At 42.2% G+C, this 19,354-nt stretch overlaps 1 protein-coding gene across 6 annotated transcripts in view; it reads left to right on the top strand.

The window, feature by feature from the left end:
* fbf1 (Fas binding factor 1) overlaps nucleotides 1–19,354 on the top strand; it is an 81,255-nt gene that overhangs the window by 33,536 nt on the left and 28,365 nt on the right. For all 6 annotated transcript variants that reach the window (XM_080209118.1, XM_080209120.1, XM_080209121.1 and 3 more), the window contains 9 exons: nucleotides 529–662; nucleotides 2,241–2,337; nucleotides 2,871–3,320; nucleotides 3,539–3,637; nucleotides 6,598–6,695; nucleotides 11,018–11,061; nucleotides 14,016–14,060; nucleotides 14,723–14,890; nucleotides 18,799–18,899. In XM_080209118.1, coding sequence (XP_080065244.1) covers nucleotides 529–662; nucleotides 2,241–2,337; nucleotides 2,871–3,320; nucleotides 3,539–3,637; nucleotides 6,598–6,695; nucleotides 11,018–11,061; nucleotides 14,016–14,060; nucleotides 14,723–14,890; nucleotides 18,799–18,899 — 1,236 coding nt within the window. The remainder of the gene's footprint in view (nucleotides 1–528; nucleotides 663–2,240; nucleotides 2,338–2,870; nucleotides 3,321–3,538; nucleotides 3,638–6,597; nucleotides 6,696–11,017; nucleotides 11,062–14,015; nucleotides 14,061–14,722; nucleotides 14,891–18,798; nucleotides 18,900–19,354) is intronic.

Below are 19,354 nucleotides of genomic sequence, written 5' to 3'. Positions count from 1 at the left end.
TGAAGCGACAGCAGGTGATTAGGATCCACAGGTAGTCAGGGGGTGGCAACAGCTCCAGGGATCTGAGTGTGGTGAGTGGAGAGGGGGTAGCAGCAAGTTTCCATTCCAAACCCTCCTCTCAAACAAGCAGTATGAAGTTACTAGCTTGCAGGGAGTAGGTGCCTGTCTGAATGCTGCTAATGCTAGATCTTTGACCCTGTGAGATAATGGTGGGATTGGCAACTTCCTGCCCCACTTCACAGTTGATCAGCCTTCTCGGATGTGCATGGTCAGTTGGCTGACCATGTATGATTGGGTGTGGTCAGCTATCTCACCTCAAGGTGAAAGTTCTACTCATGTCAGTTGCTGCACCAAGACACCACTCACAAAGGGAACTAAATTGGTGAGCACGTATTATATAGTGGTAGATTCTATTGACCCTCATTTAGCCCGCACTCTTAGATTTTGCCTGTTTCTTTGATTTGATTTATGATTGTCACATGTATTAGTACAGTGAAAACTAAATTAAAAGTTTATTTTCTGTGTTAGAGAAACACCACGTCCTGCTCGCTCAAAGATGGATGAATTATTGGGGAGAGGGACAGCCAAAAAGCTCCTTGAGCGACCTACAACTGGAGAAAGAAAAGAATTTAAACTAGATCCAAAGTACAAAAAGACTCGAGGTAATTCTCACCACAAAGTTACCTGTCTGTGAAACCAAAGCATACTATTTGTTCAGCATGACTTACAATGGAAGCCTCTTTAGTATAACTTCCGGTGATCACATTTGAGGAAGGATATACCTGATTCAAGGAGGTAGAGTTGGGGAGAATGTGGGGGTCAGGTGGTGTCAGAGAAACAGAAGTTCCTGAAAATAGTCCAAACAAGGGATTTAACTAAATAAACATGGCAGGTCAGTCAGCAATAACAGAGGAAGATGGGAATACATCAGAACAATAATTAAACCTCTGTACTCAAATTAATAATCACTCTCTGTTTGCGTGCTGATGAACCAACTGGGTTATTTTAAATCTGAACAATTGATGGCACAGCTCGTGAATTCACAATTCGTCATCTTCTGTTGAATTATATTGTACTCATTTCTCCCTATAAATGGGAAGGAAGTTTCTGTTTCAGACACTTCCCCCTCCTCCTCCCCCTCCAACACATTTTGGAATAGTACAGCATAAAAGGAGGCTGTTTGGCCTGTCGAGTCTGCACTTTGAAAGTGCAAATTGGTTAGTCCTACTTCCTTTTTATTCCCCACTTTCTACAATTTTCTCCTTCAAGTATTTATTCAATTCTCTTTTGAACACTACAACTGAATCTCTATTGCCCCCTATATTCCAAATTGTTGTGCAAAGAAGTTTTTCCTAAAGTTGCTTCTGGTTCTTTCCTCTCATTATTGATTCTTCAGCCAGCGGGAACAACTTATCACCTCATACCTTCCTGGGTGAATTTAATTTGTCACGTATCTGCTCATTCCACAGCGATGTTCTCTTGAAGTCCATTGCTACCTTTCTCAGTGTTTATTGCACTTTGCAAGTTTCATGTCATTCAATCATAGGATCATACATCGCAGAACAGGCCCTTTTGCCCATTGAATCTGTACCTGCAGATTTTTAAATTATACTTTGTGTGCCCAGCTCCACATCGCCATTGTGTATCAAAAACAGCAGTGGCCCTGGTACTGAACTATAGGGAACTCCAATCAAAAAACAGCCATTCATCACTATCTTCTGTTTCCTATCCCTTAGCCAATTTTGTATTCATGCTTTTTATCCCATAGGCTTGAATTTCAAGTACCTTTTGGAACTCCATGTATGTAATATCATTTGCACTGCCTTCGTCCAACTTATCAAAAAACATAATCAAGTTTGTCAAACACGAATTGTGCTAAACAAATGGCTGTCCTTTAGTAGTCCATGTTTGTTTATTAATTACTATTTCTGGAAGCTTCAATGTCTCAATTAATGTGTAAACCTGGTAGAAAGTCTCACATTTGCTGCCTCATTTTAGCTTTGTTTTCTTCTTCAGCTACCCAGGCGATTTGTTCCCTGGATGTGAAGGACTAGGCCCATCCTAGTTGCCTGGAGAAAGTAGGGCGTCTTCTTCTACAGTGGCTTTCATTTTGCATTTGAATGACTTCCTTAGAATAAGAAATGGGAAAAAGGTGCAATTGAATGTGAGGTGCTAGGTGGGGAGCACCTGTTAATCAGATGACTGCTGTCAGTGACTGACTGTCGTTGTCTTCTGCTCAGAAAAGGAAGACTTTTTGGATGACTTCACCTTCGGTTCCTACCATCCCACTGTGGTCACAACCCCAGAGGATCGTCAGTCCAGACGCCAGTCAGTGAGGTACCTCATTCACCCGGAGGGGACAGATAGGAAGCCTTTTCTTCCTACCAAAATAAGCAGCAATAATTGCCATTCTGATCAGTGTGTTGCTCTGCAGCAGTTAATCGGAAATTGGCTAGGTTTTCAGTAAGCCCCAGTCAATCATTGCCCTGTCTTGATACGCGATTCAGCCATTTCAAAAGACAGGGCCATTCATTCATCAATGAATAGGTCTTCATCCAAGAGGGTGCGTTCACTAGGACCCTGTACATTTAAACCATGGCAGTCGATATGGTATTCACATGACCACCTCCATCCTATCAAGCCAAGCTTTGTTGTTGATTTGTACCTTGGCTCTTCCTTCCGCCTATGGGAAGAGTCCCTCTGTTGCTGCATGGCAGAAAGTTTGGGTTGGGATTGGGGAGGGGATGTGTGGAGTTGGGGAAGGGAGGTGGGGGTCGGGTTGAAGTTGCACCATGCTTTGTTTTACTTGCAATGGTTTTGATGTGTTTGGATGATACATGTTTTAATTGTGATATTTTTGCCTTCTGCAGATTTAGCCCAGAGGGTGATGGCAGCTCCACAATTGGCCAGAAACCCAAAGAGACCACTCCAACACCGACAACCCCAACACTGGCGCGTGGAAATAAGAGTGCTGCTGACTGGCTAGGGCTGAAAGATGATGCAATTCCTGATCTAGATAATCAAACGCCAGCCACAGATAAGCAGAAAGGGAGCATGTTCCACAAAGCAAAGTCTGAGTCAAATCTTCCAGCCAGCCACAACCAGAGCAAGAGGCCTTACTCAGCAGACCGTCCTCCATCTGCATCAAAAACGATTGACAAGACACTGGTCAGATCTGCACCATCCACATCAAAAGCAGACTTGTCGAGTGTAGGAGAAGATGATTGGCTGAAGGAGGCATTGGCTCGAAAGAAATCTCAAACTAAAGAATCCCAATCCCAGGCAGTGGGTGATGTTGTAGATGCAACGATAAGCTTATGGTAAGCAGCTGATTTGAGTTAGGAAAACAGAAATGTTGCCAACTATGCTGGCAGATTGTTTGATGTGACACCCCAAGGACCAAGTTCCCCTGGCAGTTAGTAAATGTTAAAAGTCTACTGCTGCACGCACGTCAGTAATATTTGGTAGGTGGAGCTTTGAAAGCTTTTTTTATTTCCCTACACCCATTAAGCTGTTGAAATGTTTTCTTGTTGAACAGCAAAAAGGATGGATCACCTGGTGCACCTGGGCAGAGCACAATCACCGCAGTAAAGGAACCTGTAGCTGAGAGTAATCCTGTGGAATCCAGGGACACTGGGTATGTAGAACATACCCAGAACTATCTGAGGGTTTTATTCTTAGAAACAGTGGTAAGACTTAAAAAACATCTCTTTCTCTAGCTCTGTTTGTACACTGGTACAGTATTGAACCAGTTCAAGTTGTGTGTCTTTGTGTGCGTACGCAATGCTGTATGCTCCTTATAAACCAGATATAATAGAATCATGAAGACTGGTTACAGAAGGAGGCTATTTGGCTCAATGTATCTGTGCTACCCCTCTGCAAGAACAATTTACCTTCCCCCAGCCCTGCAATTATTTTGTCTCAGAAAATGACCAGATTCCCCTCTGAAAGCCACAATTAAATCTACCTCCACCACTCTCAGATGCTGCTCCCCAGACCTTAATCTCTCACTGTATTACATAGAACATAGAACACTACAGCACAAACAGGCCCTTCGGCCCACAAGTTGCGCCGATCACATCACCTACCAACCTACAGACCTATCTATAACCCTCAATCTCATTAAACCCCATATACTCATCCAGAAGTCTTTTAAAAGACCCCAGCGAGTTCGCCTCCACCACCACTGACGGCAGCCGATTCCATTCACTCACCACCCTCTGAGTGAAAAACTTACCCCTAACATCACTTCTGAACCTCCCTCCCCGCACCTTAAATCTGTGTCCTCTCGTAGCAACCATTTCAAACCGGGGAAATAGCCTCTGAGAGTCCACCCTATCTATTCCTCTCAACATTTTGTAAACTTCTATCAGGTCGCCTCTCAACCTTCGTCTCTCCAGGGAAAAGAGTCCCAGCTCCCTCAACCTAACTTCATAAGGCATGCCTCCCAGTCCAGGCAACATCCTTGTAAATCTCCTCTGCACCCTTTCAATAGCTTCTACATCTTTCCTATAGTGAGGCGACCAGAACTGCGCACAATACTCCAAATGAGGCCTGACAAGGGTCTTATAAAGTTCCAGCATTACCTCCCGACTCCTAAACTCAATCCCTCGATTAATGAAGGCCAGTACACCATACTATTAAAAGGCTTTTCTCATGTTGCTACTTTTGCCAATCACCTTAAATCGTTGTCCCCTGATCTTTCCACCTATTGGAGCAGTTTCTCCTGACCTACTCTGCCGAATCCCCTTTTGATTCTGAACACATCTATAAAATCACTTCCCAACCTTCCCTGCTTCAAAGAGAACAGCCTCAGCTTCTCCAATCTATCCACAGTTCTTCATCTTCCTCCCCGATGATGTTCTGCACCCTCCCTAATGCCTTCACAAACTTCCTGAAATGTGGTGCCCAAAAGTGGTAGCAACAGTCAGGTTGAGGCTGAAGCAGTATTTTATACAGGTTTATCATAATTTTCTTGCTTTTGTACTGTATGCCCCTATTTCTAAAGCCAAGAATCCCATAAACTTTATTAACTACTCTCTCAACCTACCCTGCCAGCTTCAGTAGGTGAATAGAAACAATGTGCAAAGGTACTGCGAAGAGGCAGGTGAATGGCATTAAGTCATGATGCTAGTTTGGAGAGCTGATGCAGACACAAAGGGCCAAATGGCCTCCTTCTGCACTGCCACAATTTTGTGATTCTGTGATTCAATCATTTGTGCACACAAGTCTCTAGGTGCCTCTGCTGCTGCATCCTGTTTAGAATTTTACCTTTATTTTATATTGCCCCTTCTTGTTCTTCCAACCAAAATAAATCAGTTTGCATTTCTCTGCATTAAATTTAATCTATTTGCCCACCCATTTCACCAGTCTGCCTAATTCCCCTTGAAGTTTAACATGATCTTCCTTGCAGTTTACAATATTTCCAAGTTTTGTGTCATCGACAATTTTGAAATTTGGTGCCAGATGCACCAAAGTCTAGGTCATTAATATATATCAGGAAGAACATATGTGCTAATATCAAACTCCTGGGACATCCACTATAAACCTTTCTCTAGTCTGAGAAACAACGATTCATACTTCCTGAAATTCAGCCAATTTTGTATCCATAATATTGCAGTCCCTTTTATTCCATAAGATCTAACTTTGCTCACAAGGCAGTTACGTAACACTTTATCAAATGCCTTTTGGAATTCCGTGTGCATCACAGCAATTGCATTACCCTCAGCAACCCGCTCTGTTAACTCATCAAAAATCTCAAGCAAATTAGTTAAACACATCCCTTAACAAATCTGTGTTAATTAGTAATTAATCTGCATTTAACCATTCACAATTCATTTTTTTCCTCGAAGTATTGTTTCTAAAAGCTTTCCCATCGTCAAGGTTAAGCTAACTGACCTGTAGTTGCTGAGCTTATCCTTACTATCCTTTGTAACGTTTGCAATTCTCCAGTCCTCTGACACCATGCTTGTTGTGGAGATGCCAGCGTTGGACTGGGGTAAGCACAGTAAGAAGTCTCACAACAGCAGGTAAAAGTCCAACAGGGTTATCAGGTGAAGAAGGAGCAACACTCTGAAAGCTTGTGCTACCAAATAAACCTGTTGGACTTTTACCTGCTGTTGTGAGACTTCTTACTGTGCTTACCCCAGTCCAACGCTGGACTGGGGTAAGCACCTGGTGTTGTGAGACTTCTCACTGTGCTTACCACACTGGTATCCAAGGAAGATTAGGGTCAGTTCCTCTGCAATTTCAGCCTTTACTTCCCTTGTTTCCTTTAGCGTATCTTATCCCCTTCTGATGTCTTATTAACTTTTAAGGGCAAGATTTTCCAGCTGCACTTGCCGAAAGCAGAAAATCCTGCCCGAGGTTAGTGGAGCCGTTATATGGTCCATGTCCCCCCACAACAGTTCCTGTACTGGGTGGGACGGTAACATTCTGGCCCAAGTCTTTCTATTGCCTCCTCTATCAACTTTCAACCCATCAAGTGTTCTATGTTTTTCCCCCATGACTTGGGCAGCATAATCATCTTTGTGTAAGTGTATGCTTGCGTGCTGTAGACAACTCCTTTATCCAGTACTCTTTTCTATCTTTTTCCAGCTCCCCATTTCCGTGGGAGAGCACAGGCAGGCAGACCACTCCTCCACTTGTAACCTCTACTCGGAAAGACTCTAAAGCTAATACAGCAGAGATGGTTGGTGAGTTAAAAAATGGTATCAAGTAATCACTGATAACCTTGCCAGTTTGGTATTGAACACTGAAACCTAGCAGGTTTCCAGTTCAAATCCAGGTCTGTGCTAACTCAGTTGTGATGTGGAGATGCCGGCATTGCACTGGGGTAAACACAGGAAGAAGCCTGACAACACCAAGTTAAAGTCCAACGGGTTTATTCGATAGTAAACGCCACTAGCTTTCTGAAACCTGTTCCTTCATCCACTTACCTGATGAAGGAGCAGCGTTCTGAAAGCTTGTGGCATTTACTATCAAATAAACCTGTTGGACTTTGATGTTGTGAGACTTCTTACTAACTTAGTTGAGCTGAGCTGTGGCAGAATTTGTAGCGATTGAATTGATCTCATTACTGCTGGCTGATGGTTGAGTAAAAATCAGTTAAGCATTCCATGTGTAGTGATCCCTGTGGGTACAGTGACATCCTATGTTACTGGAAAAATCCAGAAATCATCAGCATAACGAGAATTTGAATTGCATTTTAGTACATCTGGAAATCTGATATCAGCAAAAGTGAGCGGGAAACTGTCAGATTGATGTTAAAATCAATGTCTTTTTGGGACTACTGATTTTACCCGGTCTGCCTTAAAAGTGACTCCCATTCCTGCTCTGTTATGTTTGAATCTTAACTTCCTTCTGAAGGTATCAAGCCATTTAGTATTAAACTGGAAATGGACAATAAATGCTGAATCCCGCCAGTTATGGCCATATCTAAACATCAAGTAAGGATTTTGTGTATATGTGCACTGTATTGTACATACAATATATATGTAGTGCACCACACAGTTGGACAGCCAGTCAAAACTTTCTGCCTGGGCTCATAAAGGAATACTGACCCGCTGTGGCTGAATCAGATGCTAAAGGGGATTGACGTGGTAGATGGAGAGCAGATGTTTGCCCTTGTTGGACATTCTAGATCAAGAGGCCATAGGCTAAGGGGTGTTAAAACAGAAATGAGGAGGAATTACTTCATTCAAAGGGTGGTGATTCTTTGGAATTCTCTCGTCCAAAGTGCAGTGGATGCTGGAACATTAAATATATTTAAGGAAAAGAAAGGTAAGTTTTTAGTTAGTAGCAGGTTGAAGGATTAATGGGGAGCGGGCAGGAAGGTGGAGATGAGGCCGAGATGAGATCATATTGAATGGTGGAGCGTGCTCAAGGGGCCACAGTCACTGGGTCAAAATACTGGAATTCCCTCCCTAACAGCATTGTGGGTCAACCCACAGACGTGGACTGCAGTGTTTCAGGAAGGCAGCTCATCACCACCTTCTTAAGTGGTGGATGGGCAATAAAGGCTGGCCAGTCAGCAACACCCATGTCCCCCAAATGAATACAAAAAGAGATCCTACTGCACTATTTGGAAAAGAGCTGGGTGTTTTTAGCTGGTATCACACATTCAGCTAGCACCAAAAACAGATTAATTGGTCAGCCATCTCATTTTTGTTATTTGTGATGTCTTGCTTTGTCCAAATTGGCGGGTGAATTTGCCTACAAAATAACAGAACTGCCCTTCAAAAAAATAATTCATTGGATGTGAAATAACTTGTGGCATCCCGAGAACATGACAAAGTACCACTAATTTTATTAGCTACTAATTAGAATCAAATAAAATGGATCAGTGAGTGCATTGAGCTATGGAATAAATGTCCTGATAATCCTGCATTTGGTATTTACTCTTATCTTTTCCTAATAAGATTCAATGTCTTGAATTCACTACTTTTGTTATGAAATGTGTTCACCATCTTTCTTTACTGTATGTTTGAGAAGAAGGCCATTCAGCCCATTGCAGCCATGCTGGGTCTCCGAAGGAGCAATTCATGTTACTGCCACTCCTATGCCCCCTTCCCACATTCCTCCTTTTCAAATATTTACAAAATGTAGAAACATTTATGACACAATAGGAAGCCATTCTGCCTGCTCCGTGATGGCTGTTAGACACGTCCCCCCAGCCTCATTCCATTTTCAGCATCTGGTCCATTGCCCTTGATGTTACAGGATTTCAGCTGCAAAACCAGACACTTTTTAAATTATTGAGGGTTTCAGATAATGAGGTCCAGATTCCCACACCCTCTGGATGATGAGATTTTTCTTGCCTCTAATCCTTCTACCAATCACTTTAAATCTGTGCTCCCTTGTCACTGACTTCTCTGTGAAGGGAAATAGTTCCTTCTCATCTACTCTATACAGACCCCTCACAACTTTGTACACCTCAATCAAATCTATTCTCAGTTTCCTCTGTTCCAAGGAAAACTACGCCAATCTTTCCTCATACTGCAGTTTTCCAATTCCAGCAACATCCTCATAAATCTCTTCTCTCCAGTGCAATAACATCCTTCTTGCATTGAGGTGACTAGAACTGTACAAGTACCTGACCAGCACTCAATTTGTGGCCTAACTTTTTTTTATATAGCTTCAGGATAACCTTTCTGTTTTAATATTCTATACCTCGGCATTCTGTATGCTTTTTCTAACCACCTTTATCAACCTTCAGGGATCTGTGGACAGGCACTGCAAGATCCCTTACTTCCTCTACACTTTTCAATATCCTTTATTGAGTATTCTTTTGCCTTGACAAATCTATTAGCTCACGCTTCTCCCCAGGTTGAATTCCATTTGCCACTTTACTGCCCGTCTGACCAGTCTATTGATATTTTCTTGCAGTGCACAGTCTCTTCACTGTCAATCTTATGGTCAATTTTGGTGTTGTCTGCAAACTTCTTAATGTTTACATTCAAGTCCAAACAATTATAGATACCACAAAAAGCAGGAGACTTAATACTGAGCCTTGTGGAACCCTGCTGAAACAGCCTTCCAGTTGCAAAAACCATGAACTATAACCCTTTTTCCTGCCACCGAGCCAATTTTGTATGCAGCTTGCTACATTCCCCTGGATCCCTACCAGCTTTTTGTTGACCAGTCTGCCATGTAGGACTTTGTCAAAGGCCTTGCTAAAATCCATATAGACAACATCCACTGCACTACCCTCATCAATCCACTTGTTACTTCCTCAAAAAATTCAATCAAGTTAGCTGGTCATGGTCTTCCCTTAACAAGTCTGTGCTGGCTAAACTGCCTATCTAAGTGACAGTTTATTCTGTCTGTCAGCATTGATTTCAATAAGTTGCTTACTACTGAGATCAGACTGACTGGCCTGTAATTATTTGGCCTAACCGTCGCTCCATTTTTAAACAAAGGAATAATGTTAGCGGGTCCTCCAGTCCTTTGACACTACACCTGCATCTATCCAGTGAGGAAGGAAAATGATGGTCAGAGCATCCATAATTTTCTCTCTGATTTCTTTTAACAGCCTGTATTACATTACACCCAGTCCTGGTGTTATGTCCACTTTCAAAGATGCTAATCCCATTAATACTTCCTCTCTCTCTCTGTTTATAACATCTGATATTTCAAACTGTTCCTTAACTATGTCCGCACCGTTCATTAACTTTTGTGAATAAAAACACAAAATATCCATTAAGGACCACACCTACGTTCTCCAAATGGTTACTTTTTCTGTCTCAAATGGGCACTACTCTTTCCTAAGTTATCCTCTTAATGTTTTGGTACATTTTGGTAGGAAGAATAATGAAATCACCTGTACTTGGAAGGTACAATCCTAGGTTGGAGTAGGAGAAGAATGGGATCTTGGAGTACAAATACATCATTCATTACAAGTTCAGCAATAGGTTTCAAGGCCATATGAAAAAAAACATACGCACTGTTTTATTTCTAGAGGGATAGCGTTGAAAAGTAGGAAAGTTATGCTCAAACTGAATCAAACCTTGGTGAGATTAAGAGTACTGCGTGCAGTTCTGGTCAGCATTGTATTAAATGGATACAGAGGCACTGGAGAGTGTGTGGAGAAGATTTACAAAGTTGATACCAGAAATACATGGATACACATATCAAGAAAGGGTTTCATGGCTGGGTCTCTGCTCTCTTTAAGGAGGTTGTTCCCTCTTCACTTACTCAAAAAATGGTAGAACTTGCTACCAAAGGAAGTGGTTGAAGTGAATAGATGCATTTAAGGGGAAGATAGATAAGCATTTGAGGGAGAAGGTAATAGAGGGTTATGTTAATAGGTTTAGATGAGGGAAGAAAGGAGGAGGCATAAGTGGAGCATAAATATTGGCATTAACTGGTTGAGCCAAACAGCCTGCTTCTACACTGTATATCCTATGTAATGACTGCACTTCATAAAATACTTCATTGGCTGTAAAGTGCTTCGAGATGTCTGGTGGCCATAAAAAGTACTACATAAATGCAAAGTTTCTCTGTTTTGTTTCTACAGCATCTTCACAAGAACCAAAAGATGATCGACTATCTGCACTCCAGGTAGGGGTATGCTGGTTTCGTCTACATTTCTACATATAACCAGGTGTAATTAGTTTTTATTCCACATAAAAGGTGTTTCTGTGGGAATTCTTATAGATCCAAGCTATGCCTGTCTTTTTGTGGGATATGTGGAACATTCTATGTTCCATTTCTATTTATACACAGTGAGACCAACTGACAGGAATTGGGACGTCTTGCTGATGTGGGGCGGCATGGTGGCACAGAGGTTAGCACTGCTGCCTCACGATGCCAGAACTCAGGTTCAATTCCTGGCTTGTCACTGTCTGTGTGGAGTTTGCACATGCTCTCCATGTCTGAGTAGGTTTCCTCTGGGAGCTTTGGTTTCCTCCCTCAGTCTGAAAGCCGTGCTGGTTAGGTGCACTGACCTGAACAGGTGCCTGAAAGTGGTGACTAGGGGAATTTCACAGTAACTTTACTGCAGTGTTAATGTTAAGCCTTACTTGCGACACTAACAAATAAACCTTTTGAAACTGAAGTTCTACAAGACATTGGTAAGACCACACTTGGAATACTGTATACAGTTCTGGTCACTCCATTATAAAAAGGATATTATTAAACTAGAAAGAATGCAGAAAAGATTTACTAGGATGCTACCAGGTCTTGAGGGTTTGCTTTAAAAGGAGAGGCTGGATAGACTGGAATTTTTTTTTCTTGGACTGTAGGAGGCTTATGGGTGATCTTATAGAGGTCTACAAAATAATGAGGGGCATAGATCAGCTAATTAATCAACACCTTTTCCCGAAGATAGGGGAATCTAAAACTAGAGGGCATAGGATTAAGGTGAGAGGGGAGAGGTACAAAAGGATCCAGAGGAGCATTTTTTTTTTCCACACAAAGGGTGGTGAGTGTCTGGAACAAGCTGCCAGAGGGAGTCGTAGAGGTGGGTACAATTTTGTCTTTTAAAAGGCATTTAGACAGTTACATGGGTACGATTGATATAGAGTGATATGGTTAAATGCGGGCAATTGGGACTAGCTTAGGGGTTTAAAAAAAAAAGTGGCATAGACAAGTTGGTCTGAAGGATCTGTTCCATGGTGTAAACCTCTATGACTTTATATCGTCTCCTTTAGTCATAGGAAAAAGAGCTAATGATCAATGGTGCCATGTCCTGCTGCTGTATGAACTGGACAATTACATCAACTTTGTTTTCAATTTCCACCCTTCTCTCGCCTTCAAAAGGTCCAACACTGTTTTTTCCTTTCCTCTCCTTGGCTTCTGTATCTGCATTTCTTGGGATAAGTTATTGACCAAGATCCATTATAAGCCCATTGATTCCCACAGCTACCTTGACCATACCTTGTCCATCTTGTAAGGGTTACATTCCATTCCCTCAGTTTCTCCCTCTTGGTCACATTGGTTCAGTTGATACCACCTCCCATATCAGTACTTTTGATATGTCTTCCTCCTTTCTCAACCAAGGATTCCCATCCACCATGATTGGTAGCGCTTTTGACTATGCGCACCCCATTTCATGCCCTTCTGCACTCTTCCACTCCCTTCCCCCCTGTAACTACAAGAGGGTTCTTCTTGTCCTCTTCCAACAACCTCCATATCCATCAGATCATCTCTTTCTGCCACCATCAAACACAATTTCCTCTTCGCTTTCAACATTCCGAAGGGAATGTTCCCTTTGCAATGCCTTGGGCCAGTCTTCAGTGACCAAGGTTGGGAAATACATGTTCCAGGGTTCTCAACATTTCATGCAGACAGACAGAATGGAAAAGGAGGAAGGGTAGCCCTGATTGTCAAGGATGACGTTAATGAGAAAGGACCTTGGTTCAGAAGGTCAGGAAGTAGAATCAGTCTGAGTGGACATTAGAAATAACAAGACTCAAAAAAACACTGCGGGGAGTAATTTATAAGCTTCCGTCATCAGGTGAGTGTCTCAGTAACCTCAAGCGCATGTTCAACACCAGTGTTCACAAATATCTGGAAATAGGCTACAGATCACTGGCAAAATTCTCACTCACCTGATGAAGGAACAGCGTTCCGAAAGCTCTTGCTACCAAATAAACCTGTTGGACTTTAACCTGGTGTTGTGAGACTTTTTGCAAAGGCTATATGGAAATTGGACCGAGCAAAGTGGTAAATGAGGTTTGGAAGATGAATTTGCAGAATTCTTTTGTGACAGCTACTCCCACCAGATCTGCAGGAGGTATGTGAAAGAAAAGGATTAATATGTTTGTTTAAAAAAAGGAAACTTTATTCCTCTTTATTTTCTAAACTATTTTTTTCTGAGATTCCCACAGTTGTCTTATTTTCCCCAGAATTTTGCCAGTGATCTGTAGCCTATTGCCAGAATTTTGTGAACACTGGTCTTGAACATGTGCCTGAGGTTACGAGGACAGGTTGACAGTTTGACCAGGTTTCATCTCCATTTGCCGCTTCCCTGACTACATGCTCCCCCATTGACCCCATGTCCCCCAACCACATATTGGTGAAATTGATGAGGGAGGAAATTGCATAATTACAAAGGAAAACCTGGATTTCTGTAATGCCTTTCAGGACGTCCCAAAACAGATATGCAGTACTTTTTGAAATGTAATCATTGCTGTAATGTAGAAACTCTGTAGGAAATTGATTCATTGCTACCACCCAAATATATACCTCATCCAATCAGTTTGCTACTTCCCTAGAATTGAGCAATGTGGATTGTAAAGCAATAATTTAGCACAGTTTTTAAATTAATGCACTTTTATCTCCCCTCCCTCCCCCACTCTCTTTCTCCTTCTCTGACCTGATTATGTACATGTCCTCACTCACTCTCTTCCTCTTTCACTCTCCCTGGTCCACTACTTTGTTTCCCACTCTCTTTCTTTCTCTTCCTCTTGCCTACTCTTCCCCTTCCCTCCCTCCTCTATCCTCCCTCCCCACCTTTGCCTCCAATCCCTTTGCCTCCCCTCTGTCTCTTAAATATTTCCCTCTCCTCCCAGGTATCCCTCTCTGCTGATCAGCTGCAGCAGTTACTTCAGTTCCAGGTGAGGCCTTCTGGCCATTCCACATTAACTTAATTAATAAGTGCAAGTTATGTAATACCAGCTCATTTAGAGACAATGCAGTGTGTGTATGCTTATGTGAGTGTGCATGCATGTGTGCGTGTGTGGTTCAATAGTGGTGAGTCCTTTGACAGTTACTTTCTCTGCCTTCCAACTTTTTAAGATATGTCTGTGAGTTCCACTTAACATCTCCCTTGATATGATTGTTCAGGACTTTCCTTTGTGGGATTCAAGGCCATGGTACAAATTAAGTTGTCTCCAATATTTATACTTACAACATTCATTCGTAACACAAAGGCAACTTTCATAAGCATACCACAGACATTTTAATGCAGAGGTTTATAGGACGGGAGGCTGATGCATCAGTGAATGCTGATCAGGCCTGCTGGATAAAGTAGAGCGAACATTAGTTGGCACATGATGCACGGATCACAACCCTCAATACTTGGTGCAAAAAATATTCCACCTTAATTTTAAGAACATAATCCATGAAAATTTGGAAGTGGATCACAATTTATAAAAAGTAACAGTTTGGCATTTAAACACTAGATGGATTTTCACACAGCACAGTGAGATTTGTGGGTGATGCGATTTGAGCTCATTTGACACTGTGGTTTAACTTAATTTACTGTTCTGTTTATCAGCTGCTTCAGTCAATATCCGGGGGGCGAGATTTGGCTGTGGATCTGCCGAATGCCACGGAGCTGAAGAACAGGCTGACAGCTGTGCAGAAACAGTTGAAGAGCGCAGAGACTGAACAACAGACAGTCCTTGAAGCTACTGAGGTCAAAATCATTGAGCTGGAGAGTAAGGTACAAGACCAGTTCTCAGCTTGAGTGTTACATGAGTGTGCTAGTCACTGCCAGTAAGTTGGGAGGGACAGTAGTAGAAAGGGACATAAACAGACTAATAGGTTGGGAATAACTTTGAAGCTTGGAGTTCAACTTCACTTTGACCAAATTGAGAAAAATTAGAGCTTAAGCATTTCAGGATGCACTTATACATGCTCAGGAAATCTGGAACTATCTTTCACCAGAAAGGCTGTGAGTGTGAGGCCAGTTGAAACTTTCAAGACTGAGACTGGCAGATTTTCATTAATTTGAGTTAGCAAGGTATCGATTAACATTGATCGATTTAAATGGCAGCAAAGGCTAAGTTGGATAAATGACCTGTTCCTGTTACTGTGTTCCATGATGTATCTAAAGCCCAGAGTATTTGTGGAAGAACAAACTGTCTCCAATATATCCTAAAAATCATCTCCTGTTTAAGGTGAGGTTTTTTGAAAGTGATATTTCTGATTCATCCTGTCATTCTCACTCTGGTGAGAGCTGAACCTGCCTTCCCAGTATCACGTGGACTGTCTGCTGATGTCCATGTAGTTGTTGGAACCAACCAAACAATCTTTTCATCTATTCCATCTCTTCTATACCTTTCCTGAGGGTGTTTGCTGGGATAGAGTGAAAGAAGCTTTACTCTATCTAATCCATGGCATACTGACTTTGGAATGTTTATTGGATCAAAGTAAATTGAGCTTTATTCTGTATCTAACCCCTGCTGTGCTGCGCCTGGATCCAATATGTTGAAATATGTTTAATTGCATAGTGGTGGTATTGTTTTCCTTATTAAGTATAAAATCAGCAATGCTGTAAAACAAAGCAGAAACAATAATAAGCTGAGATTTTCAGTTGGCAATAAACCAGCAGACACAAAACATTGTGCACTAGATTGTTTCATGCTATAAACAAAACTGTTTCTGGCCCGGATAAATTGGAACCAAAGGTTGGCAGGCAAAACCATAACAGAACAATAGTCTGCCTTTAAAGAGGAGATAATTGGGTATATTCTGACAAAGGAGAAAGGTAGGGCAAACTGGATGAGGAAGGAGATAGAGAGTAAGATAAAGTAGAAAAAGCGTCCATATTTCAGATGTCAGCTAGAAAGTACAATTGAGAATCAAGCTCAATATGGAAGGCTCAGAGAGGATAAGATGAGTAAAGAGAGAGTGTGAGATAAGGTTGGCAGCTAAAATAAAAGGGAATCCAGAAGTTTTCTATAGATACGTAAATAGTAAAAAGGTGGTAAAAGGAAGAGTGGGAGTGATTAGAAACCTGAAAAGGGATTTTTACATAGAGGCAGATGTAATAGCTGAGGTTTCAAATGAAAACTTTGCATCTGTCTTTACCAAGGAGGGAAATGCTGCTCGAATCATAGTGAAAGAAGAGATTGTTGATGTACTTGATTAGTTTAAAAAGTGGAAGTATTAAATAGACTGCTTGTACTTTAGAAACTTCTTCTATTTATCTGTGAGTCATGGGCGTCGCTGGCTGGCCAGCATTTATTGCCTATCCCTTGTTGTCCTTGGAGGGCAGTTGAGAGTCAGTCACATTGCTGTGTGGCTCTAGAGTCACGTGTAAGCCAGGCCGGCAAGAATGGCAGATTTCCTTCCCTGAAGGACGTTAGTGAATCGGTTTTTCCCAACAGTTGACACTGGTTTCATGGTCTTCAATAGATCCTTAATTCCCAGATATTGTTTGTTGAGGTGGGATTTGAATCCGTGTCCCCAGAACAGTTTGTGGATTAATGATCTAGCTATTATACCACTAGGCCATTGCCTCTCCTTTAGCTTGATAAATCACTAGGACTGAGGATACTGGGAGAACTAAGGATGGAAATTGTGGAGGCGCTGGCCATAATCTTCCGATTCTCCTTGGATACAGGAGGGTTGGTGAGAGAAGACTGGAGAGTTGGAAATGGTGCACCATTCAAAAAAAAGATGCAAAGATAAGCCCTAGCAACTAAAGACCAGTCAGTTTCACCTCAGTGGTGAGGAACCTTACACAACAATAGCTCGGGGGAGCAAAATTAGTAGTATTTGGAAAAATACAGTTCAATTAAGGAAAGCAGTTTGGATTTATTAAGGGCAAATTCGTAGAATCATAGAACTCTACAGTTCAGAAAGAGGCCATTCAGCCCATCGAGTCTACACCGACCCACAATCCCACCCAGGCCCTATCCCCATATCCCTACATATTTTATCAGCTAATCCCTCTAACCTACGCATCTAAGAACACTAAGGGGCAATTTTAGCATGGCCAATCAACCTAACCTGCACATCTTTGGACTGTGGGAGAAACCGGAGCATCTGGAGGAAACCCACACGGACACAAGGAGAATGTGCAAACTCCACACAGACAGTGACCCGATCCGGGAATCGAACCCAGGTCCCTGGAGCTGTGAAGTAGCAGTGCTAACCACTGTGCTACCGTGCCGCCTTGTGTTTAACTAATTTGCTATTTTTCGATGATGTATCATAGAGGATAAATGAGGGTATTGTCATTGATTTCCAAAAAAAGCATGGAAGTGCTACACAACAAACCTGTGAGCAAAGTCGGTGCTGGTGGAATTAAAGGGATAGTAGCAACATGAGTACAATGTTGGATGAGTGGCAGGAACCACAAAGTAGTTATGACCCCTGTTCGTCATGAAACATTAATGACACCGACTTTTGTGGCCAAAGCACAAATTCCAAAGTTGCAGATGATGCAGAATCTGAAAATGCCTCTCTGATTCCAACTCCCTGTGTTCCATCAGTTAGCCGGTCCTCTACCCATGCTAATACCCTCAACATCGTGTGTTCCTATCTTATAAAATAGTCTTCTGTGCGGTACCATATCAGATGCTTTTTGGAAATCCAAGTATATTAAATCTACTGGTTTCCCTTTATTCTTTATTCACTCCCTCTCTCACATACGCAGTTACCCACTCACATTCTCAGTCTCTCACAAGCACTGTCTCATAAAACCTCTACCACATTCCCTATGACAGTGAGCCTCTTTCCATTTCCATCCTCCCAGGCACTGTGTTGTTTTCTTCATCTCTACCCTCTTCCCCCAACCACAAGGCCCTCCAGCACCTCTTCTCCACCCCATCACTGGTGTGTCCCAGCAGCCTCTTCTACCCTACGCCCTGGCAGTGTCTGTGTGTTTGTCTCTCTCTCCCCATCTCTTTACTTGAAAATGTCTCTTTCCTGCATTTACTTAACATTGCTGCTGTTCATTGTTCACTGGTGAACCCATCAGCAGCAAACACAGGAGAGGAATGGCCAGTGCTTGGAGGTGCAGCCTCATGCAGAATCTTCCACTGTGACCTGCCTTACCACCATTTTGCAAACTGACTCCAGAGACCACAATAGAGGGACTTTGCAGGCTGTGCGTTTGTTCTACGCCTGTTCTAGGTGGTAGAGATTGTGGATTTGGAAGCTGCTTTTGAAGGAGCCTTGGTTAATTGCTGCAGTGCACTTTGTGTATGGTACACACTGTTGTGTGTCAGTGGTGGAGGAAGAAAATATTAAAGTTGGCTGATGGGGTGCAGGGTGCAGGCTGCTTTGTGCTGGATGATGTCAAGCTTCTTGGTATATTCAGTGTTCAACTTACATTGTGCTAAATCTCAAAAGGAGATTGACAAGTTAGTGGAATTAGCAGACAAGTAGCAGATGAAATTTAATTCTTTCAATGTTGAGCGCATCTGAAGAGCAAATAACAAAAATTCCACAATGTCAGCAGCTGAAGCAGACATAAATCCTTCATTGTGCATCTTCTTTGGGAGGAGAGAGATAGGTTTTTCTTCTCTGGTAATTGGGAAAATTTTGCGTTTAGACTATCTACTAACTGTGTCACAGTTTCCTTTAACCTGGAACTAAAACTGTTTGTTTTTGCACAAGGTGAGAAAGCTGGAACTGGAGCGAGAACAACAAAGAATCCTACTGGATAGCCTCCAGCAACAGCACCACAATGATCTGGAGCTAATAGAAAATGCACACAGGTGAGAAGAAATAGGCAGAAACTGGAAAATGGAGAGACAAAATGCAGAAAGAGGAAATTTATGTAGCTCTTTTAACATAGTAAACATTCCCAGGTATATCAAAGGAGTGCTAGCAAACAGAATCTGACATGGAGCCACATAAGGGAGAAATTAGGACAGATGGCAAAAAACTTGGTCAAAGAGTTAAGTTTTAACAAATGTCTTAAAAGAGGAGAGTGTGTGAGAGAAGCAGAGTGGATTAGGGAGGAAATTCCAATGCTTAGAGCGTAGGCAGCAAAGACAGGGCCTTTTATTGTGGAGTAATTAAAATTAGGGGTGTGCAAGAGGCCAGACTGGGGGAGTACAGAGGCTTGAGAAGATTATAAGGCCGGAAGAACTTTCAGAGACACAGAGGGATAAGGCCAAGGGATTTGAAAACTGGGACCAGAATTTTAAAATTGAGGCCTTGCTGAACT

The sequence above is a fragment of the Carcharhinus amblyrhynchos genome, chromosome 21 (genome assembly GCF_965287045.1).
Source record: "Carcharhinus amblyrhynchos chromosome 21, sCarAmb.v2.hapA, whole genome shotgun sequence".
Lineage (NCBI taxonomy): Eukaryota > Metazoa > Chordata > Chondrichthyes > Carcharhiniformes > Carcharhinidae > Carcharhinus > Carcharhinus amblyrhynchos.
This window is presented reverse-complemented; position numbering and strand designations above follow the sequence as displayed.